Raw genomic sequence first — 25227 nt, forward strand, 5'->3', positions numbered from 1 at the left:
GACCGAGGAGGAAGCGAGTGGTGTAATAATGATGGGAAATTCGCGAGGGGTCAATTTGAGATTGCTCGTGGGGTTTGAGGGTGTTCTCGCAAATATTGCAGATACTAGTGCTTTATCTGGTGGGTAGGTAGGCGGCATGTATCTGGGGGCGTTAATCTCATTCTGATTTTGTTTGACTCGGTCATTAGTGTTGCTCCGTTGGAATCAGTCTCGCTGGTTTAATTATTCTGATTTTTAAAACAATGATCTGATTCTGTTTACTAGCTCGTCGAATAAACCAAAAGTTTCGTCAAAAACTTAGAGGTCATGCCCAAGTGGAATCCGCCTTGATCTTCTTCAAAGCATGCATGAATTTGCATTTAAAAACGCTGCAAATGTGAAAAGTTGTAGAGCGTCTAATCGGCTAAGTGTATCTTCTCATGGCATTTCAATAACCTACGCCGTATATTGTACTACATCATATTTTATGTTGTGACTAATTTGGAAAACTTTTTTTTTCCGTGAAAGTCAGAGCTCTGCCATGCAATATTAGAAGGAGAAAACCAAGTATATGTACATGCGACCAAGGTCGAAAGAAGGAAAAAAGCCAAAGACGAAACAGAGAAAGACTATCCCAACGGACCAAACGCAGTTGGCCGGTAGGACGGACAGAAAAAACCGAAGAACCACAAGAAACCTCACGGCACGGTCACACAATGGAAAGCAAGCCTATGGGTATCAATTGCGTCACGGGCAAGCGACGTGACAACAAAAGCAGGAGCTGCCACGGTCTGGAAGATACGGCGGTTGCGCTCCTTCCAAATGTTCCACATGATGTAAATGACCATCCCATTGAAATATTGTCTTCTTTCTTTGTCAATTGTCTTGGAGGCTTGAATCCACGAGGCACAAGTGTCCCTGTAGTCAGAAGGCTTGACCTGCTGAAGGATGTTGAAGTTGTAGTGGTCAAGGACTTTATCCCACACCTGGCGGGCAAAGGGGCATCGAAGGAAAAGGTGTGTCCCGGTCTCATGAGGATCAGTGCAAAGGGAACATCCAGGAGTGTGTGGCCAGCCCCTGATGGCGAGATTGTCGGCGGTGAGGATCTTGTTCTGCACAAGAAGCCAGGCGAAGAATTTGCACTTGTTTTCGGCCTTGGCTTTCCAGACAGTGTTTGCGTGTTGGGCATGGATGGAGCCGAGGAATTGAGCCTTATACGCAGAGCTGGAGGTATAGGAGACATGTGAGGTCCAACGCCAAGTGATGGAATCGAGGGAGTCGGGGTTCAGGACCACACCTTGAAGTCTCAACCAAAGGGAGACAAACTCATCTAGTTGAACCGCATTGGAGATCTTGCCTCTTAAAGCACAGGCCCAAGCCCCTTCGGTAATATCATCGTGCACAGAACGGTTCTTCCTCCTAGTGATGGCAAAAATGGTAGGTGCGATGACATTGGGAGCCAAACCGTCCAGCCAGGAGTCATGCCAGAATTTCACCTTACGACCATCGTCAATCTGCACCGTGGTGGAGGCAGAAAAAAGAGCACGGTCACATTTGTTCACCGGAGGGAGCATTCCAACCCATGGCTTGTTAGGACATGTCCACTCGTACCACAACCAACGCAGACGCAAGGCACGACTAAATTTCTCCAAGTCAGGGATGCCTAGGCCGCCAAGCTTCCTAGGCATGCAAACTTTGGACCAATTGACCAAGCAGTGACCCCCATTCGCCTCCTCTTTGCCCTTCCAAAGGAAAGATCTGTTGATTTTGTTCATCTTCTTGATGGCCCATTTTGCAATGGGGAAGACCGACATGTGGAAGATCGGGATGGCCGACAGGACCGTCTTGGTCAAGGTAAGCCTGCCAGCAGAGGACAATATGGTCTCTTTCCACCTCGGTAGACGCGTTGCAAGTTTGTCAATGAGGGGTTGCACATGGATTCGCTTCAACTTGCGAACGTGGAGCTGCAGGCCAAGGTAGCGGCATGGGAAGCCCATGCGGCTGCCTGGGAAAAGGAGGAGCAGTTGGTCAAGGTCAAGGTGATCACAGCAGATGGGGTGCACAGACGATTTGGAGAAGTTTGTAATAAGACCCGAAATCTGACCAAAGGATTCAAGGATGCGCTGAGTGGTGTGCAGGTCTTGAACGATGGGGTTGATGAAGATCGCTGCATCATCCGCGTAAAGAGAAACACGAAGCTTTGCCGAATGAGAAGGCAGCGGGGATAGAACCTGTTGCAACGAGGCCAAGTGGAAAAGCCTGTGTAAGGGCTCAATCGCAAGGATGAAGAGCATAGGGGACAGCGGGTCTCCCTGCCGGACTCCACGGCGGTGCGAAATTTTTTCACCCGGCAAGCCATTGAGGAGGGGGCGAGAGGTAGCAGTGGCAAAGAGCAAGGAGATCCAATCACGCCAACGACGTCCAAACCCAAGAGCCGTCAGGGCCTCCAAAAGGTAGCTCCAGTTGACAGTGTCAAAAGCTTTAGCAATATCGAGCTTGAGGAAAAGAGCCGGAGATTTTGATTTTTGGTAGGACTGCACCACGTTTTGGACATAAAGGAAATTATCTTGGATGCATCGACGCTTGATAAAGGCACTCTGGGCAGCAGAAACAAGGTCGTCGAGTCTCGGGCCGAGCCGGTTTGCAAGAAGTTTTGAAAAGATCTTTGCGACCCCATGGATAAGGCTAATCGGCCTGTAGTGAGAGATCGAAGTGGCGTTGCAAGACTTAGGGAGCAAGGCAATGTTGGCCGTATTTAAGAGAGCGAAACCATCAGATTGAAGAGAGTGCAAACGAGACAAGGCCGCTGTCATATCTTCCTTGATCACGTTCCAACAAGTGCGAAAGAATAGGCCAGTAAAACCATCCGGGCCCGGGGCTTTGTCCATAGGCATAGAGAAAATTGTGTCTTTAATCTCCTCCATCGTGAAAGGGAGCTCCAGGTCTGAGAGATCAGAAGGTTGATATCCAAGAGCCCGCCAGTTGAGGGCCGACCCCCTCGGGGAAGACGTACCTAAAGAAGCACAGAAGTGGTCGTGAACAATCTTTTCTTTGTCTTCTTGCACGAATGTCGTCCCATGCTCGGTTGCAAGAGATTGAATGAAATTTTTCCGTTGCCTCGTAGCTTCCCGAAGATGGAAGAAACTCGTGTTAGCATCTCCATGTCGAAGCCACTGCAAGCGAGATCTCTGACGAGCCTTTGCCCTCTCAATCACCGCGAGGCCAAGGCACCGGGATTTAAGCAATTTTCGGAGTGCAAATTCCTCATCAGAGAGGTCTCGCAACTCACTTGCACAGTCAAGGCGAAGGATGACTTCACGGGCAATGGCCAGCTACAGCTTAGTGTTTCCAATCTTCAAGCGATTCCAAGCTTTGAGAGCTTTTGCTGTACGGGACAATTTGATGTGAAGGCGACGGATGGGGTTTAGGGAGGAGCACGGCTTTGCCCAAGCCGAGGCCACCACCTCAGGGAAATCTTGCATACTTGCCCAAAAATTCTCAAACCTGAAGCCACGAAATCTTGGGATGGAGAGATCAGCATGAAGGAGCAGTGGGCAATGGTCTGAAAAGTTTGTAGAGAGCGACCTAAGGAAGCAAAAGGGGAACGTCGCCTCCCAAACAGCCGAACAAAACACTCTGTCGATGCGAGTAAGGGTTGGATTTCTTTGCTCATTGGACCATGTGAACCGACGACCGTTAAGATTTATCTCCTTGAGATGGGAAGCATTGAGAGCATTCCGAAATAAGGTCATGAGCCTGCGGTTGATGTTATCATTGTTCTTGTCCTCAGGTTTGTATATGAGATTAAAATCTCCTAGGATCAGCCACTTAGGAGGCATGGAGTTGGCAATGAGGCGAATCTCCTGAAGGAAAGCTCTTTTTTCAGCGTCCCCTTGAGGGCCGTAGACCCCCGTGATTGACCAGGACGTGGCGTCGTCACGAGACGTGATGGTGGCAGAAATGGTGTTTTCAGTGAGCGCGACGTTAGTGAGAGTAAAGTGGTCAGCTGAGCAAGCGAGGAGGATGCCACCACGGGTGCCCACTGCCGGAAGGTACGCGAAACTGTCGACGAACGAGTGACCAAGGGTGCGCGCAACAGTCGTGGAGTCGATGAAGTCTAGTTTCGTTTCTTGAAGGCAAACTATAGTGGCAGCAGCGTCACGGACAACAGCACAGACTGCATCTTGACAAGCACCTGAGTTCAACCCCCGGGGGTTCCAAGAACAAATATTGCAATTTTTAGCAGCCATTGGAAAACAAGGCAGACTCAGTGATGCATACATGGGGCAGCAGTACAGAGCTTTGACAGATTAACATAAATAGAGCAGGTTCATCCGTGTCATCCCATGGTAGCAAACAGCAGCAGTAGCAACAGATACATTTGACGAAAAAAGAACAGAGCTCGACAAGGGCCATGCCATCCCACAGCAGCGAGCAGACAACTAGGCACGAACAGTAATGAGGACTAACATCAACATGCAACATGATAAAATAAGGGTCGTCGACGGTGGCGAGGAGCACAAGCAGGTGATTCACTGGGCGGAGCCGGCGATGGAGCCGGCCCTGTCTAGAGCGACGACGGACGGCAGGGGCACCGGGGCATCAAGGCCACAGAGGGTGGCGATCGCCTGAATCACCGCCTGCGACAGGGGTCCCGTGAAGAGGTCCAAGTAGCACTCAGCCGCAGACTGCGCAGAGCCCCCGACGTCGAAAATGCCGAGCCGCCTGAGGAGCACCGTACGCGCCGCAGCAACCGAGTTGCCACCCTTGTCGCCTCGGCAGGCGAGCCGCGCGCTGCGCCGCAGAGGGAGGCCCCGCGCCGTGGCCTCGGCAGCTCGGCGACGTGCCATGGCAGGAGTCGGCAGGAGGGGAGCCGGGACGGCTTGTGTGAGGCGACGGAGGAAGGCGTTCGTCGAGCGTCGCGATGGAGGAGGGGGGGATGGGGTCCTCGACAGGGCCGTCGAACCTGCAAAAGTGGGGGTGGGCGACAGTGGCACGGACAGGTCCGACTCCAACCGGCGGCCGCCGAACCCAAAACCTGGAGGCGAGCTTGAGGCATCAATGTCGAAGGCGTCACAGGCTGGGGCAGCTTCAGCGGAGCGGGAAGCAGTGGGCATCTCCACCTGTAGTGCGGAAGGAGATAACGAGGCAGAGACGAGCGACGAGATCGGCGAAGCCGGGCGAGGCGCCTCCAGAGGCATGTCCTGGCGCCCACCGTGGGCGACGTTGCTGGACCACGACGTGTACGGCTGCGGCCCCTGGTCTCGAGGGTGGCGAGGCCGCGACCCAGCAGGATGGGGCGGCAAGGGCGCAAGACGGAGGGCGAGCGGTCCCCACGGCAGCGACGGCGGTCCTCCTGAACGCGCCGGCCGTCACGGCCACACTGCCGGTCTTGGTCATCATCACGGGCGCGGCGACCATCGGGGCCACCCCGGCCATCATCCCGCGGCACACGTGAGCGGCTGCAGAAGAAGGCGCGCCAGCCGGAGTTCCGGTCGTCCATGCGTCCACGGCGCTGGTCGTCGTCGTCATCGTCATGCCTGCGGTTGGAACGCCCAGAACGTGCTGGAGAGCGCAGGCGTTGGCGTCGCGAGCCCTGGCCGTCAATCTCGCCATAAGTCCAATCAAACTCGTTCGTCTCCACCTTCGTCTTCGTGTGGTCCTCGTGGATCCCCGGGTGCACGAGGATGCGGTGCTGAAGCCCGGGACGCTCGGTCGTCGGCGTAGTGGAGGATTTTGGCGCATCTGTGAGCGTCAGCCAGTGCACCAGAGGGATCTTGGACAGGTTCGTCGTCCACGCCCAGCAGCCGAGGATGACCGCGTCCTCGTGACGCAGGGAGCGCGAGTCGAAGTAGTGCAGCTCACAAGCGTCACCGAGGATGGAGCGCACGGTGACCTCGTTCCATGCCTCAAGGGGCACGTTTTCCAGCGAGATGGGGACGTGGTGGCGCAGGGCGACGTCGTCGGCGTGGGCGCTGGCACTCCACGGTCGCAGGTTGATGACCCCGAAGCTGGCAGTGAAGGAGCACGCGGCCGCCACGGTCTCCCGGTGGCGACGATGCTCGAAGGTGAGGAAGAAGCCATCGCGGTGGTTCGCCGCACGCATGTCGGAACGGCGAATCCCGAAGTGCGAAGCAATGGCGTCGGCGATGGCCTCCTTGTCTGCACCGCGCCGTGCGTCATCGAGCCAGGCGATGACTCCGTGCCCCTCAAGATGAGCGCGCTGAACCTGCATGTCCGGCGTGCACTGAACCACCGAGTGTGACTAGGCGGGCCTGGTGCTCGCATCCCCCAAGCGAGGCATAGCTTGCGCAGGAGGAGGGAGTGGAGCGCGCTGGGCTCGAGCCGGAGGGGAGGAGCAACGCGGCCTGCAGTCCCGGGCGCAGTGACTCCAGCGGAGGCAGGAGGTGCACCTCCACGGGTCACGGCAGTTCTTGGCGATGTGTCCCAGCGCAAGACAGTGGTGGCAGCGGATCTGGTGCTTCTTCAACTTCTCCGGCCTTTTATTGAAGGGGTTGAGGCCGAAGTGGGGTGGGGAGCGCTGGATTCTGCTTGAATGCGGAGGAGAACTTGGAGATGACCGGGGACGCATTGAAAGCTGAGGAGATCTTGTGGCAGTCGATTTTCTCCACCAGAATGGAGCTTTCACCAAATGCCAGCCCTGCAACGAATCCTCCACAGCAGGAAAAAGCAGATCTTGGCTTGTAGGCGGGCATGGCCAGTTCGAAGAGGAGCAGAGATGCATTGACTCCGGCCTGCAAGCGCCGCGCGAGGAGCCGGAGGAAAGCTGCGAGCTGCCGGAGTAAATGAGACCACCCACCCGCTCGGCGCTCAAGGGAGAAGCTCGGAGATCGAAGCGCACTCGACGCGCCTGCCGCGGCGCATCAGCTGCAGAGCCAGCGGGAAACAGCTGGGAAGCAGAAGGGGCATACCTCTCGGGTTGGAATCCGGCCGGAATGGACGGCGGCGGCGGGAGCGTGGTCTTAAGGGAGGAGGGCAGCATCAGCAGGGTGGCCGTGGTGGCCGGAGTGGCACGCCGCGGGGGAGGCGGAGCAGCAACGGTCATTGTTCAGCTCCTATGCGTGGATATTTGGAAAACTTTCAATCAGATATAGAAACCTCAACTAATTACAAATCAAACCTACTACTCCCTCCGGAAAGAATTACTTGAAAAATATTACTCCCTCCATTCAACAAAAGATGTCTCAAGTTTGTCAAATTTTAGATGAATCTAGACATGACTTAGTGTATAGATGCATTCAAATTTAGTCAAAGTTAAGACATCTTTTATTGGACGGAGGGAGTACTACATCTATCTAGACGCTTTTTAAACATATATACATTCATATTTGGGGAAAATTTGAGACAAGTAATATGGGTCTGAGGGAGTACTAGTAATTAAAATTACAAACAGTTGGACATTTTCTCTCTCACTAGCTGAAACGTGTGTTGCACATCCACGGTTATAGTAAACACAGAGGTCCTAGCCCCCTCTACAATTTGTATGTAATCTGTATACAATTAAGTTGACGCCCTGATGGAAAGCGAGTCACCAGCACGCGCTCACAAGGGAATAATTTTTTGTTTGAATGTGTGAAATTTTGATAAACTTTAGCCATCTTCAATTGCACATTACTAACCTATAATTGAATTGCAATACGGTTGAAAAGACAAGTTTAGTATGGCTTTATTTATTTGCTATTTTTTAGGAAAATTTATTTATTTATTTGCTATTTAAGTCGTACTAGAGTACTAAACTTGTGATTCGCCCTCCTTAATTATAAAGTTTAGTGAAAAAAGACCTTATTGTTGCTATTTAAGTCGTTCGGTAGGTTTGGTTTGAGCTCATGATCACGTTGCGCCAATCTCCAGCAGTGTTCTGCAGAATTGCAGTTGAGAACACAAAGTGACTTCCATCCTCATCTAATCCTATGCACACTGGACATAGTGAGTGAGTGTCGGTGTGTCTCTAGCTCGATATACCACGGTGTACACGAAGGGGCAAGCTTTTGAAGATGCAAATTCTGGTTGGGCAATGGGAGTTGGCCAAATTTGATGATGACCAGATCGAAGCAACCGTTGCCCGAAGCTGAACAGTGTTCACTGAAGCTCGCCCGGCTAAAATTACCTCTGGGGTCTGGCCTGGATGCCCAGGACGAAATCTTCACGGGTCGCCCAATTCCGTCAATGGTCCCAGCGATCGTACCACGAAGCTGGCCCAACCGCCCAAGCTAGGAAAATCAAGCACGCGGGACACGCGGGAACATCACGATCACACGTGTTGCTATAGAAGAAGAAAAACAATCTCGATCAGAGGTGATGGGCTTTGTGGGCGCAAATCCAGCCTGATTCATATTATCCGCAGGATCTGATCACACTGGGCCCAATAGTACGTGGATGCATCGTCGTCGGGTACGTCCATATGCATCCACCTCCAGCTTGTCACCGCCCACGCCGCCACCCCGCGCCGCTCGCCTGCGGACCGAACATCGCTCGCCCGCAAAGCTAGCGTGACCCGAATCCCCTTTGAATCTCTCCGGCAGCGGAGCAGCTAGGGAGAATGCGTGGATCTCGACGGCGGCGGCGTGTTTCGCCGGAGAGACGTTAGAGAAGAAGAAGAAGAAGAAGAAGAAGAAGAAGAAGAGAGGCGAATGGGGCCCAGCGAGTTAACAGCCAAGCAAAGGCGATGTAAATTTACGCAAACGAGAGAGTAGGCCATGGGCCGGAATTTCTGCAGGCCCATCTCCGCGGCCGTATAGACGCGGAGAAAGCGTCTCGTTTCGTCTCCAGGCCAATCACCGTCCTCTGATGCGATGCAGGCAGCCGCCGTGATTCCTCGCGCCTCAGATTCCATCTCGCCCGGTTGGTTTGCGCCACCGCGCGCTGTTCAGTGGAGGATTCGTTCGGGGAGGGATGTGGCGAGCGCCAGGCCGGCGGCCACCGTGCCACCGTGGGAGGAGGCGGAGGGCACGTCGCCGGCGGCGCGTGCAGTATAGAACGGACGAAGCGGCGGAGCGTCGGGAGGCGCCGGCGACCGCTCTCGGGTAAGTGCTTTTGGTTGATTTGCTTATCCATTCGCTCAGACTACCAGATGGTTGAAGGCATACACAATTGAAGTTGTAAATAACTACTCATAGAGAATCACCGTAACTTGACAATTAGTTTGAGATAATGCATTGATTGGTAAATAATAAATTGACTAACAATCTTGTTATTCAGAATGGATAAATCTGTCACATCATTGCATGCATGGCACATACACATTATTTTCCAAGAAGACAATGCTCAAATAAACGCTTATTTTTAGAGTTTCAACTAAAATGAATCACACATCAGTAGGCACGTAAGTAGGATAATTATCTGTGGCCACTCTTTGATATAATGCATGGGCCCTCCCTTCAACATAGAAGCCGTTCATTGGTTGCCAGAGATGTCTATAGCTCAAATAGAATGAAGAAGTGGTATTCTTCCATGTCACCAATTATTTTGTATAGGTTCTAGTTCGGATTAGTCACATGTGTGAAACGCATGGTATCAGACATATCACGTAGAGATTATGTCATGTATTTAACTGCATTGTCATCACACTTACCCTCTTACCTTTGTCATGATTGTCTCCTTTAGGACACATTGAAGTGGAGCTCTCATTGTTGGTGTCGTAGGAAAGACAATCTGAATCATAGTATGTTGCAGGATTTACCTTGGCATCACTTGCATTCTTATTATCAAAAAAATCTTTGCACTATCAGAAACATGGTTGTAGGATGTGTGAAGACGTGTGAACTCTCCGGTAGCATGCTTATCTTGAAATATAAACTCCATCTCATCAAATGAAGCAATGGCACATTGATGTATTTTGCCCTTTTTCTCTTTGTTATGGACGATGGAGAAAAAAATAAATCAAAATCTTAGTTCAATAAGGAAAAGATATGATAATAAATGGAAATACATGTTCACATAAATTAGATGTAGTGCTCACATTCTTCATTTGAACAACCTCGGTCTCATCGTATAATTTCTATAACGTCAACAAGATAGTATTATATGATGAGACAGAGGTTGTTCGGATGAAGAATGCGAGCACTACATCTAATCTATGTGGACATATATTTCAATTCATTATCATGTCTTTTCGATATTGAACCAACATTTTGATTTTCTTCCGTTGTTTAGAACAAAGGCAAAAGGACAAAATGTGCCCGTTGCTTCATTTGATGAGATGGGGTTCATATTTCAGGATAAGCACGCTACCGGAGAGTTCACAGTTCTTTAAACACCTTATGACCATGTTTCTGCTCGTGGCAAGGATTTTATTGGTGATAAGAATGTGAGTGATGTCAAGGTTGATCCTGCAGTGCACTATGATTCACATTTGTCTTCCCGATGACACCAACAGTGAGATCTCCACTTCAAAGTGTCCTAGAGGTGGCAATCGTGACAAACGTAAGAGGGTCAAGTGTGATGACAATATAGTTAAATTAATGATAGAGTCAGTGCATGATATGTCAGATGTAAAACGTAACAGAAGCAGGGGATTGGTTGGAATCGCACAGCTCTCCACAGGCCGGCTGGTTTGCTTTATATATCGAGAGTATGGTACAGATTAGTTCAGATTGAAACCGACTAGGGTGTTAGGTTAGATACTAACAACTCTAACTCTATCTCTAACTACAGCTCATTAACGAGTGTAGTGCACAACTAACTCTATCTGTACAACATATTTAACATCCTCCCTCAATCGAAACCGGGTAGTGGAGGTTGAGATTGCATCTGCACCGGACGAACGGATGCGTCGGTAGGGGCTTGGTGAAGACGTCTGCGACTTGATCTTTTGAGGAAATGAACTTGATCTGCAGTCGCTTTTGAGCTACCCGTTCTCTGACGAAGTGAAAATCAACTTCGATATATTTGGTTCTGGCGTGAAACACAGGATTGGCTGAGAGATATGTGGCTCCAAGGTTATCACACCAAAGTACTGGAGCACGATCTGTCATGAGGCCAAGCTCGCATAGAAGGGATTCAACCCAAACAAGTTCAGTAGTTGCATTTGACAGCGACTTGTATTCTGATTCAGTGCTCGAGCGTGAGACAGTCGCCTGCTTCCTTGCGCTCCATGCAATTAGGTTGCCTCCGAAGAATATCGCGTGACCTCCTGTTGATCGCCTGTCATCTGCATCTCCTGCCCAATCTGCATCGAAGCATGCTGACAGTAGCTTTGACGATGAGCCTGTCAAGACAAGGCCGAGTGAGGTTGTGTCCCGAATATGCCGCAGAATCCTTTTTACTGCCATCCAGTGCACCGAGCTTGGTCCTTGGAGAAATTGACAGACTTTGTTTACTGCAAAGGAGATATCCGGACGTGTGATAGTGAGGTACTGCAAACCTCCTACAATGCTCCTGTAATGTGTGGCTTCTTCGGCTGATAGAGGATCACCATCCTCCTGACTGAGTTGATCACTCGATGACATAGGTGTGGATGCCGGTTTGCACTTATCCATCTTAGCTTGATCAATAGCTCTTCAGCATACTTCTTCTGAGTCAATGTCAAGCTAGACCCACGTGCATGTACTTCAATGCCCAAGAAATAGTGAAGCTTACCAAGATCCTTCACCGCAAAGGCTTTGCCAAGTTGCTGGATGAGCGCATCTGCCATACTGGAGGTTGAGCTAATAATGATGATATCGTCAACATAGACGAGCAAGAACATTGTCACACCTTGCTGGCACCGAAAGAAAAGTGACATGTCTGCTTTGGAAGCCTTGAATCCTAATTCACATAGGATAGAGCTCAACCGTGCATGCCATGCCCGTGGAGCCTGCTTGAGACCATACAATGCCTTCTCCAAATAACATAAGTGAGAGGGATGGTCTGAGCTTTCAAATCCGGGTGGCTGCTTCATGAAGACTTCTTCAAGGTGTCCATGCAGAAATGCATTTTGGACATCCAATTGACGGAGATGCCAGCCTCGAGACACAGCTATGGACAATAGCAACCTAATAGTGGTAGGCTTAACAACGGGACTGAAAGTATCTTCGTAGTCATAGCCATACCGTTTCTTGAAACCTTTCGCGACTAGCCGTGCTTTGTAACGCTTAATAGACCCATCTGCTTTGCGCTTGGTCTTGAACACCCACTTGCAATCAATCACATTCACTCCCGGTCGATGCGAAACGAGACGCCAAGTTTGGTTCAGCATGAGAGCTCCATACTCAGCTTTCATGGCATCGTGCCAATGTGGGGCAGCTAGAGCTTCAGCGACAAAAGTCGGTTCGCTGGAAGAGTCACGAACAGCCACATAGGTGATCGTTCCATCTGTCCGGATATAGGGCTTCTTGATGTTGTTCTGCAGGCGGGTGCGAGCTCGAGGTGGCGGTGCAGGAGGGTGCGACGCTGCTGAAGACGCGGCAGAATCTGCCACGACAGAGTTGGAAGGCGCGGCAGAGTCTGCCGCGGCAGACTGAGAATCTGCCGCCGCGACAGAAGATGCCGCTGGAGAGCTTGGTGGGGCGGCGTCTGCCGCGGCAGAGGATGCGGCAGAATCTTCTTCCCCATTTGGATTAGCTGTGAGATCATGGATCCGTGCACCTCTAACTGGATCTGCACCATGGTTAGGAAGAAGTACAGGAGAGTATGCATAATCTGCAAGTTGGTCATGCGATGCAACAAAAGGAACTAAGGAAGAAGATGGAGTAGCTGAAGTGTGAGGCATATTAGCAAAAGGAAAAACATGCTCATCAAAGATGACATCGCGTGAAATGTAAACACGACTGGATGGGACATGCAAACACTTATACCCTATACCCTTTGTGAGAGGGGCTATAACCGAGGAACACACACTTGTGAGACCTAAAGGAAAGCTTGTGAGCATTATAGGGACAAAGATTGGGCCAACAAGCACACCCGAAAACTTTGAAGAAAGAGTAGTCAGGTTTCTGTCCTAGTAATCGCTCAAGTGGTCTTTGCATGGAGATAACTCTACTTGGTGTTCGATTAATGAGAAAACAAGCAGTAGTGAAGGCATCGCTCCAAAAACGAAGGGGAACTGAGGCATGTGCTAGTAACGTAAGCCCAATATCGACAGCATGTCTATGTTTGCGTTCAGTTGTACCATTTTGTTGGTGTGTGTGAGGACAAGACACCCTATGAGTGATGCCAAGATTGAGAAAAAAGGTGTTGAGTTTGTGATATTCCCCTCCCCAATCTGTGTGAACATGGATTATTTTGCTATGGAGTAGATGCTCAACATGCTTTTGAAACTGAACAAACACAGAGAAGACATCAGATTTGCACTTAAGCAAGTAGAGCCATGTGAATCTATTGTATGCATCAATAAAACTCACATAAAAACGATGTCCACTAACGGAAGTTTGGGCAGGGCCCCACACATCTGAATATATGAGCTCGAGAGGAGCTTTTATTACATGTTCGGAATTGTAAAAAGGAAGTTGATGACTCTTGCCTTGTTGACAGGCATCACACACATGTTGTAACATTTTTTTCTAAATCGACTGGAAGTTCCCTAGAATTTAAAACATGTTGCACAATCGGCAACGCTGGATGACCTAAGCGACAATGCCATTGCTCAGAGGAGGTCCGGACGCCGCTAAAAACTGACTTGCAGGAAGAAGATGTGTTGTCGTTGACTGCATAGAGATCGCCGCGACAGTGACCACTAAGGACCGTGTTCCTTGTGTCCAGATCCTTAACAAGAAGATGATTAGGATAAAATTCCATGGAAACATGGTTATCAGTAGTAAATCTTCTAACGGAAAGGAGATTACGAGTTACAGAAGGGACATGTAACACATTGCGAAGTTTGAAAGTTTTATAACGAGATGCAAGTGCAGCTTGACCAACATGTAGAATTTGCATACCTGCTCCATTAGTTGTGTGGACGTTGTCCTTGCTGGTGTAGGGTTGCTTCATGGAGAGCTTGTCGAGCTCTCCGGTCAGGTGGTCCGTCGCCCCCGTGTCAGCGTACCATGCTGTGTCGATGGAGTAGGAGGGCGTGCTGCCCTGAGGGCCTCACTGTGCAGCAGCAGCAACGCGCCCTTCGTTGCCCATACCGGCAAAGTCACGCTTGAACCTCTTGAAGCACCTGGACGCGATGTGACCTACCTTGCCACATAGTTGGCAGATGGGCCGATCTTCACCATTGCCGCCATTACCAGCAGTGGGAAAGGGCGCACCGCCGCCACCAGAATTGTTGGAGTAGCTGGGGCGAGGTGCGACCTGCTTGTACTCCTGCCGCTGCTGAGGTGGGCGGTTGGTGTTCCTGGTGCCGCCGCCATATCTGTCCGCCACGTTCGCCGAAGGAGCGACAAGCATGTCGTCTACCTCCCGGCTTGCCAGCCGCTGCTCATGATTGAGCATGTGAGAGAAGATCTCTCTCTCGGAGACTGTCCCGCCGACTGTGATGGATGACACAATCGAGTCATAGTCGGAGTCGAGACCAACGAGAACATAGGCGACGAAGTCGATGGAGGTGAGGGGCTGGCCGATCGATGTAAGTTTGTCGGACAGCGCCTTGATCTTGTTGAAGTAGTCGGTGATGGACGAGTCTCGCTTCTTGATCTGCGAGAGTGGACGACGGATCTGCAAAGTACGAGCAGTGCTTTGCGACACATAGGAGGCTTCAATCGCCGACCACAGTGCATGGAACGTACCCAAGAACAGAAACTGACCGAGCACACTCTCGGTCATGGAGGAGAGCAAAGCCGACAGGATCGCTTGATCCTGCTTCTCCCATGCATGGTGAGTAGGGTTCGGGCGTGACTCGGCACCGTCTTCATCGCTCTCGGCCACCGTCTCCGGCGGACAGGCCAAGGTGCCCTAGACGTAGCCATAGAGGCCAAGGCTTTTGAGCAGCGGCACGACCTGTGCCTTCCATAGGAGATGATTCTCCTGACCTAGCTTGATGGTGATGAGGTGCCCGAAGGAGATGGGCGTGGCGCCGTTAGCGCCGTTGGACATCATGGACCCAATGCTCAGGGTCGCGCCCGTGGAGTTGGAGAGAGAGGCAGCTGGTGTAGTCGAGGGATCCGTGGCAGCGGAGGTCGCCGCCATGGTCGAAGCAGAGCTGCTGGAGGAAGTCATAGCCTGGGATCGATAAGCTCCGATAACATGTAAAACGTAACAGAAGCAAGGGATTGGTTGGAATCGCACAGCTCTCCATAGGCCGGCTGGTTTTCTTTATATATCGAGAGTATCGTACAGATTACAGATTAGTTCAGATTGAAACCGACTAGGGTGTTAGGTTAGATACTAACAACTCTAACTCTATCTCTAACTACAGCTCATTAACGCGTGTAGTGCACAACTAACTCTATCTGCACAACATATTTAACATCAGATACCATGCATTTCACACATGTGACTAACCCAAACGAGAACCTATACAAAATAATTGGAAGAATACCCCTTTTTCATTCTACTTGCGCTACAGACATCTCTGGCGATCATTAAAGTGGCTGATATGTTAAAGGGACGGCCGATGCATTCTATCAAGAGTGGGTGCATGATAACTATCCTATGCACCTACTGATGTGTGATTCATTTTAGTTAAAACTTTAGAAGTATTTAGTCGAGCATTCTCTCCTTAGGAAATAATGTCATGTGCCATGCATGTAATGATGTGACAGATTTATACATTAATAAAATTGTTACTCATATTATGTTTTATCGATCAATAAAGTGTTCTAAATTAACTGTCAACTTGCAGTCATTCTCCATGACCAGCTATTTACAACTTCAATTGTGTACGCCTTGAATGAGCTGGTAGCCTGAGCAAAGTAGCTAATCTCTTAGTTGGGATTGCACCCAAAGCAAAGTAGCAACCAAATGGCTAGAAAGCAAATCAATCAAAGACGCATCAGTTGATCAGCTGATCAGCGCTTAATTTCCATGGCAAGATCTTGCCTGTTTTTCAGCCCCTGTGCTACCTGTGCACAGCAGTTGATCAGTACATCAAATCATCATATATAACTTGCTTGCAAGATCGGTCATTGGTCAGACCCTGAAGTTGTCCCCTGAGAAGGTATGGCTGGAGGGCCTGATGAGGATGGTGTTTCAATGCATGTTCTGTGCCTCAGCTGCATGGCATGGGCAGCCACCCGGTGTGGGTGGCCTTGATGCTGACGCGGCCGGTGGCACCAGCGCTGGTTATGTTGGAGTTTCAGGAGCTCGGGAGGAGAAGTGCAGCCTGGATGACATCATGCTGAGGCGGCTCGCTGGCCGACGGAGGTGACAGCTCTTCACAACTGCCAGATGTATGTGGAGAAATCAGAAGGGTGTTGTTACATCAGATGTAGGTACAGATTAATTTGTTCCTGATAAATTGATTTACTGAGACTTGATCGTTAATTTGATTCGAGCAACAATTACTGCAACAAGGGCAAGAGATAACCATTTATTTGGCTAAGAACTTATGTTGGTCACCACCAAGACACTAATAATACACGGTTTCACTTTGCTATGTTTTATTTGTCCAAGAGAAGGGCTGGAAACAACAACGGAAGAAGCTACCCATGAAACGGTGGCTGGCATGCAAGCGGAAGCGCCGATCCCATTTATTTGCAAGCTGAAACACTAGGTTCTATTTCTTTTGCTTTCGTAAAACAAAGTTGGCATGTACCATGAATTACATAATGTAAATACAGTGTTAGTGTATCAGAGACAGGCGGTAGTTTTTAATTACTATGCATATTAACCTTCTCTCCGTCAACGATTAACCTTATCTATCACCATCTGATTGCAGGGTTTAATTAGCTAGATACTGCAGGCATGCTACTGCTCCTTGTATTACTGAGAGCGAGAACTGCATCATGGACCTGGAACCAAGCACGCAAAAGCAGCAGCTGTCGTCGACATAGTGCAGTTCCTCTTCCTGGTGCTCTTCCTATATGGGAAGTGGAAACAGCAAGAGAACACTAAAATAATTGATGCTGAAATTTATGTGTACTACTGTTCGTGTTTGAGGGACTGACAGTGGGTAAACAATAGATCTTTCTGTACTAGCTAGTCTTTTTTTTTGTCAGTTTCTGTACTAGCTTTCGTGGCATAAACCCTAATCTCTCGGCTGAGGGTATTCAAGAGCTGTTGTTCCTGTGGGATTGGGTGGCTGAGTTTAATTTGTGTGAGGGGAATGATGAGCTGCATTGGAAATGGACGGATTCTAGGAAGTTCACCGTCAGATCAGCGTATCTGGCTATGTTTGAAGGAAGAACTGAGTTCGAGGGGCACGATCTGATCTGGACCTCTAAGGCTCCTACAAAGTGCAAAAAATTTCTGTGGCTGGCTTGTCGAAAAAGATGTTGGACTGCTGATCGCCTGCAGCGACGAGGTATGGATCACCTGAGAGCTTGAGCATTGTGTGATCAAGTGTTTGAAACTATTGATCATTTGCTTCTCGGCTGCGTTGTGGTTCGACAAGTTTGGACTTTCTTTCTTCGCAAGTGGGATCAACAGCATTCCTTGCCAAACCAGAATTCTGAACTCGCAGGGTGGTGGTCTTCCATCCAGCTGCCGAGAAAGAGGAAGAAAATCTTGGCTACGAAATGCACGCTGGTTTGCTGGATGATTTGGAAACATCGAAATGGCGTAGTGTTTGAGGGTGCAAATGCGAGTGCTAGAGACATCATTAACGATGTTGAGAAAGAGTTAATTGCTTGGTATAGAGCGAACCTGTTAGAAGAGAGGGAAAACGGTCAAGCTAAGTTGTTGCTGTGGCGAGATACCGGCTAACGTAACATAACTATTTGTATTGCTGCATCGCAGCTTCTTTCTTCTATAAATGCATGATACACCTGCTAGCTGTATTCTATCTGTGCTTCTGTCTCTAATGGATGATGTCTGCCTGTAATCTTGATAAGGAAAACATGAAGGACAGCAGGGGAGATTATTTTTATCATTGAAAACCTGCCAGTTTTTTTTTTGTGAAATATTAGTTCATATTCATTTTTTCAGCAGCAATTAGAAAGATTAGTTGGATGAGACACACAACACGGTGCTACTATACTTTTAGCAATCTTCCCAATTTCTGGAGGGCACATGTATGCTGTAGTCCATTCTTGCGAAAGAGGAGAGATTAATGCAGGAGAGAAATCAACGGCTTAAGTTTCAAGTGATGTATTGGGTGAGCAAGTGCTGCTACATGTTCCCAAGGTCCTGATGTATGCTGGTGTACCGTGTACGTATGATTCTCACTTTTCCATCAAGTGAAAGACACCCAATTCTGCTAGCTGTACCTGCTCTTGGTACCAAATATTTGTAAGCAGTTCAACAAATCAGTTATTACAGTGCAAGTCTGCGACAGGACAATCCAAGAATGTGTAGTGAAGCTGATTTTCTCCCGCTCATACAGATACTACAAGGGTGGTTTTCCCCAGCCATGCCGAATACTGTTATCCACCGTGTCTTGGTTCATCAGAGTACAACCATTGGATCAAGATCATCCTATTGTCTTCAATCCCCCACAGCCACAGGCTAGATCCTCATCTGGAACAACATTCGCGAGCTGTTATATGCAACAGCTCAAAAGATTTATTCTTTAATCTCCAACAAATAGTCCAATACCACTACATACTTTGTAGGTTTGGTCAGTTCATGGACCCATAAAGAGATGTAAACTAGAAAAATACACATCCTCAGAGTTCACTTCTTTGCTCCAACGACAAAATACAGTTCAACTCATGATGCTCAGGAAGCATCCGACCTTTCATCTACTCATAATCTGTTGCTCTTCATCAGCTCCACAAATTCGCCAAATGCTGCGACACCACAGAGTAAAGGCGGTTAATTATGCCAACCACATGGCTTAATTGGTCTTCAAAAATTCTAGTGTATAGCAAATGAGTTGTACGTACCTAGGTCTGAATCGTGTGGCCCTGGGGAGGACTCCGGGTGGTACTGGAGAGACATGAGCTTCATCTTGGGGAACGCAAGACCAGCACAGCTCTGGTCATTTAGATTGATGTGTGTTACTTGTACTCCTTCCGGGAGCGATTCAGGGTCCACAGCATAGTTATGGTTCTGCATACCAAACAGAAGGTTACAACTGATGATAACATGGATTCATATGTGTGGATCTACTAGCAATTCAACAAACAGACAAACAAAAAATCAACATTCATGTCGATAAGTTGGTAAAACAAGAAAACAAATGGGCTGCACCAGTCCTGAATCACTGGTATCATCTTGTTTGCAGAACCCCATATCTCTGCTAGTTGTTATATCACTGGTTTGAAACAACACAGTTACCAGATCAAGCTATGATGTTCAGAAGTGCAGTGCTTCTGACAGTGGTAGCAATTGAACCAGTAGATACAGCTACAATTGCCTCGAAGTGCAGAATGTGCGTATGTGACCAAACCAAACATTAAGATACTTTACGTGTATAGAAATCCAGTAGTCATCCAAACTGCAAACACTAGAAATACCACAATTGTCTAACCCAAAGAATTTTTAAAATACAAAAGTTGCATTATTGACCTTATGCTGAAAGTTAGGCTTCCGTAGCTTGTACGGGAAGGGCAAAGCAAATAAATGTATGCAGCCTTAAACTTTATGAATGCTTTGCTTAGCTGGCGAAATAGTCAATCGAACTCGTAGGAAACAAGCCAAATAAACTAGCTGAGTACCATGGACTAGAAACCACTTTACTGGGTTTACACCACAGAATTTCCATAAACTTGGCTTTTCAGCATTCACAAATCTATGGTACTCAGAGTACCATGAACTAGTTTCAGTGTCATTTAGTCTATGTATTAAGGGTAACATTGTCCTAAATGAAACATCTTACTTTGACCAAGTTTATAGAAAAATATACTGATACTGGATTTAACAATACTAATTTAGAGTTGTAGATGTTAGTGGTCTAAAATAAAAGTATAAGCCCAAAGATAAGTAAAGATATTTGGCTTTGACTTAAGCTAAACAACACGATCTCAAATGCATAACAGGAGCTATCACCAAATGCAAATGATCAAAGTCAATTCCTGACCACCTACAGAAAAAGTCGACAAACCTGGGCACTGATGTCCACACGTCCAGTTCTGTTGTCACGAACAGGATGGTTTCCTCCGTGATGACCAAACTTCATTTTGAATGTCTTCCCGCCAAGTGCCTGCCCAATCAATTGATGGCCCATGCAGATGCCAAATACTGGAACCTTCCCTACTATTTCTTGTACTGTTTTCACGGCATATGGAACTGCAGCTGGATCACCAGGGCCATTGCTAAAAAGGACTCCATCAGGCTTCAACTTAAGTGTCTCTGAAGCAGGCCAACTTGCTGGAACAACAGTAATTTTGCATCCATATGATGCCAGACGTCTCAAAATGTTTTGCTTGACTCCAAAATCATATGCAACAATCTATAATTAAAAAATGAAATGTTGTTAGGTACAAGAATTTTCTTGAGTATCTCTAAGATCCTGAGTGATACTGACATGAAAAGTTTCAGTTGACTTCTTGTTCTTGAACTCCCATTCTGAATCAGTCTTGTCTAACCATTCATATGGAGCATCACATGAAACACCACTAATCAAATCAACACCTGCAGAACAGCACCATCAAACTTTTATGCTATGCCACAAATAGCATCAATAGTATTTAAATATTAATCAGCAGCATGTGAACAGTGGTTAATCTGTTTAAAACTTGTGATATAAGTAAACAACTAGTTTCCTCACATCTCCAGCAAACATGGAACATTTTGAATATCAATATGAGTTTCTAACCTATGAAATACCATCAACTGCATGACTATTTAAAGAACTTACTTTCAAGAAGACATCCAAATAAATAAAACTCAATAAGACAAAGGAGAAGAAAATAGTAGAAATAATAAAATACTTTCCAGATAACATAACAGCATAAGCATTACTTTAGTGAAATCATTATTGCTTGTAGGAAGCTTAGCATACCAACAATTTTCCACTTTTGGGCCATTTCCAGCAACTCCTCATCTTTGCGAGACTGGTCAGTACTTAGAACACCAATGAGACTGCCATCTTCTCTTAACCTACGTGTTATTGCACGTGTGTCCACATCATCTGCAGAGTTTGCACAAAAAAGTTAAATTATGATGATTTCCAATGAATGGAACAATACGAGAAAAATCATGTGATGCTATACTTACATATGCCCATAATGTTCCTCTTTTTCAAATATTCATCGAGTGTTTCTGTGCACCTCCAGTTGGAAGTACTGGAACAAAGAAACATAAGTAAGTAAAAACAATTAAGATTTCATCATCATATCCTAATTCTCAATCAGAAACACTTACCATATGCTTAGATTCCGTATGATTAAGCCACCAAGGAAGCATTTTATGGATTCCTCATCATCTGCATGCAGATTATATTATGCCATGTCGTTAATTTTCATTTACAGAGGAGTGGCTGAAGTTTCTTGGAAGTGGAAATTGCATACCAGGGTTAACACCAGTGTTTCCAATGTGGGGATTGGTCATCAGAACAAACTGACCGGCATAGCTAGGGTCAGTCAAAATCTCCTGATACCTGCGTTCACAAGCCATTCGTGCGACGGTGAGATTTACAATCCGTTATTCAAACGAAGCAGCTGACACTAGGATAGGTCCATTTTGATTTAGTATGGGAGCAAAAAGACAGTGAATGTCAAAGGAAGCAGCTGACACTAGGATAGGTCCATTTTGATTTATTATGGGAGCAAAAAGACAGTGATGCTGTTAGACTATGCTGTTAGAACTGCGGTGAGCGAGCGAACCGAACGGAGCAGCCAGCTAAACACGGTACTATGTAATTATACACCATAGGAAGCAAAACAAAAGAAGAAGGAATTTTCTTTCTTACCCTGTCAATGAAGTATTGAACACGACCTCGGCGACCTGCGTCCCGGAGGCACCAAAGGACTTGGCGTTCCAGACGGAGCCGTCCTCGAGGACGAGGCGAGCGTCGCTGAGCTTCCAGGGCCTCTCCATCGTCGTCGCCGCCGCCGCCGCTGGATTGGCCACGGAGCAGCATACCGCGAGGGGCTTGGTCGCCGTCGGAGCCTTCGAGATGGAGGACACTCGGCCATGGTGTCCGAGCCCGAGGGAGCGCCGCGCGGGGGAGCCGACGGCTGGGCGGGCAGGGAGGCGGCGCACCTGGAGGAGCATGGTGATTGGGGGAGGAGGGAAGGGAAGGTTGCGGCGGCTGGACCCGTAGAATGCTCGCGCCGCCGCCTAGGGTTTTAATTTGAGAGGTTCTACTTCTCTTCCTCCTCCGTCCCTTCGCATGTGCTCTGCTCGGCGCTCAGTTTTAATCCGTCACCTTAAACTTCATAAAATTATGGGGAAAATAAAAACTAGTGTGCTCTTTAAACAGGGCGTTTGTACAGACATGTTTTTTTTTTTAGGAATCACAACCATTTGCGTGCTGTAAAATACGTGTCAGGAGTAGAACCTTAACTATCAAAACCGTAAACACATACTCCTACTAAGTACTAACCAGAATGGTGAAATCAAAAGTTAATTTGGATCGTAAAATCGTACTCTCTCCCTCCGTTCCATATCAAGTGACTTTCTATTACATGTATGTATCTAGACGCTTTTTAAACATAAATACATTCATATTTGGACAAATTTGAGTCACTTAAGGGACTTTCTATTATATGTATGTATCTAAACGTTTTTTAAGCATAGATACATTCATATTTAAACAAATTTGAGTCACTTAATATGAGACGGAGGGGTAGTACTATAGAATAGTGATTCTAACTACCTTGTTTCGTGATAGATATTTTCAAAATTCTTACTAGTGTTTTAAAACGAGATAAGAACACGTAGTCAGTCAGTCTTAAAAGGTGATAAAACACTTTGAAATTACAATACTACTCTGTACGTTCCATATTAAGTGTCGAAACATTACATGTATCTAGACGTATTTTAATATATAGATACGTCCATATTTAGATAAATTTGGGTCACTTGATATGGTACGGATGTAGTAGCATTTTCGCTATCTTTTGTGGGGGCAAAAGCAGAGTCGTTTTCATGTTGGATCTTTTCCTAGTAGTGGTGTGGCCACTAACAAGGGGGCACGAGCTACCTAGGGAGCAGCTAGATTTACTCTTCTCCGATCTTCCAAGAGGTGGAAGGCCGAGGACGGGCAAGACCAACCACCGCGACCATCCCGCTTCTGATTGTGTGCATGCTTGAGGTCAACATAACACTTCCTTCATACACACCTCCACCCACGGGGCTACCATAGGAGCTGACAGTCAGGAAATATGAAGCTCTCTCCCTAGCGGAGGTGAACTTGAGGGTGCTCGGTTCAACTGTAACCCTCACCTGACTGGGCATCTCTACCTTGAGTGTGTAAGATTTCCCTTGCTCTGCGTCTAGAGGGATAACATTGGTGACCGTGCGGATCAAGATGAACGTCGAAGGCCCCGGCTACAAAGGGACAATGATCGTTGGGTAATTGAGATTGGACTAATGCATCTTGGACCCCAAATCCGAGCACCTCTGATTGCTGTCGCAGGAGACTCGTCGAAGTGCGGTCTCGCCAAGGATTGAGCACGTGTATGTAGCATAGTCTTCTTCCTTGAGACCATATACTAGTCTACCCAAATTGACTTGACCAGCTCCCGTCGCGTAAACATACAGGCTTGCTAGTGTTGTCAATTGTCAATGATGTGTGCAGTGGTCATCAGAGCTGACTAGCCATGAAAATACCCGACTTGAGGGAGTAGTCAATGTAGATGTTGTCAGTGATCATGGTATTTAAGTTGTGAACCAAATTCATTAAAAAGGCGCACGGAACGGATCGCCTTCATGACGTGCCCAACAGGGATGCCGGGGGTGCAGGGGGGCACGCGCCCCCCCTCTCTCCCCAACAGGAACTCCAGGGGGTGGAGGCACGCACCCCCCTCCCCACGGTATGGTTCATCTTCACCACCATATTTTTACCTCTTGTAAGCCATTGAAACCAACACTCCCGTTATAGTAAAGTTTCGCTGACGCTTGTGGGTTTTTCCTTTCATTGTTGGAGAGATTTTTCACGTTAAATCCTATGTCATCTGCTGTGATTTCGTTTTCATTCTTCATTATATGTTTGTCATGTTTATAACAAGTGATATCATAACCCCAGGTTTCAATCTGGGGTTTGCGACATGCTGTCATTGAAGTTCGATCTACCTCAGTTAGACTACATCACAAGATTCTCTTCGTGGCAAGTGAAGATTTGAAGTAATAAAACGTACTCCCTCCGTTTTTTAATGTAAGGCGTATAAATTTTTCTTCGTTTTTCTGAAATGTAACGCGCACAAGCTCTGAGCCCACCCCACGCATGCAAACAGAAAAATCGGCAACATGCCGTTTGATGAGCGGAGAAAAAGGAGGAGTTCCCTCTCTGCATGTATGCATCCACGGAACAAGCAGTTGACCTTTTTCTTTTTTCTTCATCCGAAGGCAGTTGCTCTCCGGCGGATGACATCAAGGCAGACGGATCGTTACACGCGTTAATTTTCGTGCAAATAAATACACGCCTTATATTAAAAAACGGAGGGAATACCTATAACAATGTGCCAATAATGGATAATCCTAATCCTTCTTACTGTACAGTACAGAACACTGATGTAAATAGTGAGGCTCGAGTGCTGGACTGTTAAATATGAGGGTATTAATTAAGTGTGTAGTGCTGGAACCAAATGGTACATAAGTTTGCAAAGTTGTGTTAAGGAAAGAAAAAAGGGCAATCATAGTTGCAGGTAGAACCATGGATAAATCATAAAAAGCATCTAGTAACGAACATGAAATCATTAAAAGAATCTAGTAACGAACATGAAAGATTACGGCAAAAAGAACAAGCTTTCACTTGAACCGGGCAAGTCCAGCGACACCCCAAAAGCAGCAAAGATGCGCAAGATTTTTTGTTTTCTCAAATGGCATCCATATCTTAGCCATTTTAGCTTCGAAAAATGCTCATAATTTATCCCTATGTTATGAAATCAATTTTGATATAATGAAGTGGTTTTCCCAGTAGATATATTCCATGCAAAAGCTGGTGTTTGATATTCTTGATTTATCTTTGTTTATTTGTATTTCCCGTTGATTTCTGAAATACATCTTAGAGGCAGACAGACACCATCGTAGTATATTTCGATAGTAGTATGCATTTTTCATATGCAGTGACTACTTCCTCCATTCCTAAATACTTGTCGTGGTTTTAGTGCACTCGATAGTAGTATGCATTCCACAAGTATTTAGGAACGGAGGGAGTACTTC

The 25227-nt window shown here is 47.4% G+C and overlaps 1 protein-coding gene, 1 long non-coding RNA gene and 1 other non-coding gene across 4 annotated transcripts; 2 read left to right on the forward strand and 1 right to left on the reverse strand.

Annotated features, from left to right (window-relative positions):
* Nucleotides 1-8318: 8318 nt before the first annotated feature.
* On the forward strand, nucleotides 8319-17887 carry LOC106866507. Of its 2 annotated transcripts, XR_002964623.1 has the most exons (4): nucleotides 8319-8667; nucleotides 8799-9023; nucleotides 15701-16570; nucleotides 16736-17887. It is a non-coding gene; the product is annotated as an uncharacterized LOC106866507 (long non-coding RNA). The 2 variants fall into 2 exon arrangements; XR_002964622.1 differs by having other exon boundaries at nucleotides 8320-9023.
* On the forward strand, nucleotides 9946-10068 carry MIR7740 (microRNA MIR7740). Its single transcript, NR_127026.1, has one exon. It is a non-coding gene; the product is annotated as a microRNA MIR7740 (primary transcript).
* A 325-nt stretch (nucleotides 17888-18212) lies between the features above and the next one.
* Nucleotides 18213-22249, reverse strand: LOC100834202 (carbamoyl-phosphate synthase small chain, chloroplastic). The gene is made up of 9 exons (XM_003570182.4): nucleotides 21812-22249; nucleotides 21411-21499; nucleotides 21265-21325; nucleotides 21118-21185; nucleotides 20903-21031; nucleotides 20426-20532; nucleotides 20003-20350; nucleotides 18843-19008; nucleotides 18213-18746 (listed from the first exon to the last, which is right to left on the reverse strand). Exons 1-9 carry the CDS (start codon nucleotides 22114-22116, stop codon nucleotides 18703-18705), a joined length of 1317 nt encoding a protein of 438 aa, XP_003570230.1. The 5' UTR covers nucleotides 22117-22249; the 3' UTR covers nucleotides 18213-18702.
* Between the last annotated feature and the right edge of the window lie 2978 nt (nucleotides 22250-25227).

The sequence above is a fragment of the Brachypodium distachyon genome, chromosome 3 (genome assembly GCF_000005505.3).
Source record: "Brachypodium distachyon strain Bd21 chromosome 3, Brachypodium_distachyon_v3.0, whole genome shotgun sequence".
Taxonomy (NCBI): domain Eukaryota; kingdom Viridiplantae; phylum Streptophyta; class Magnoliopsida; order Poales; family Poaceae; genus Brachypodium; species Brachypodium distachyon.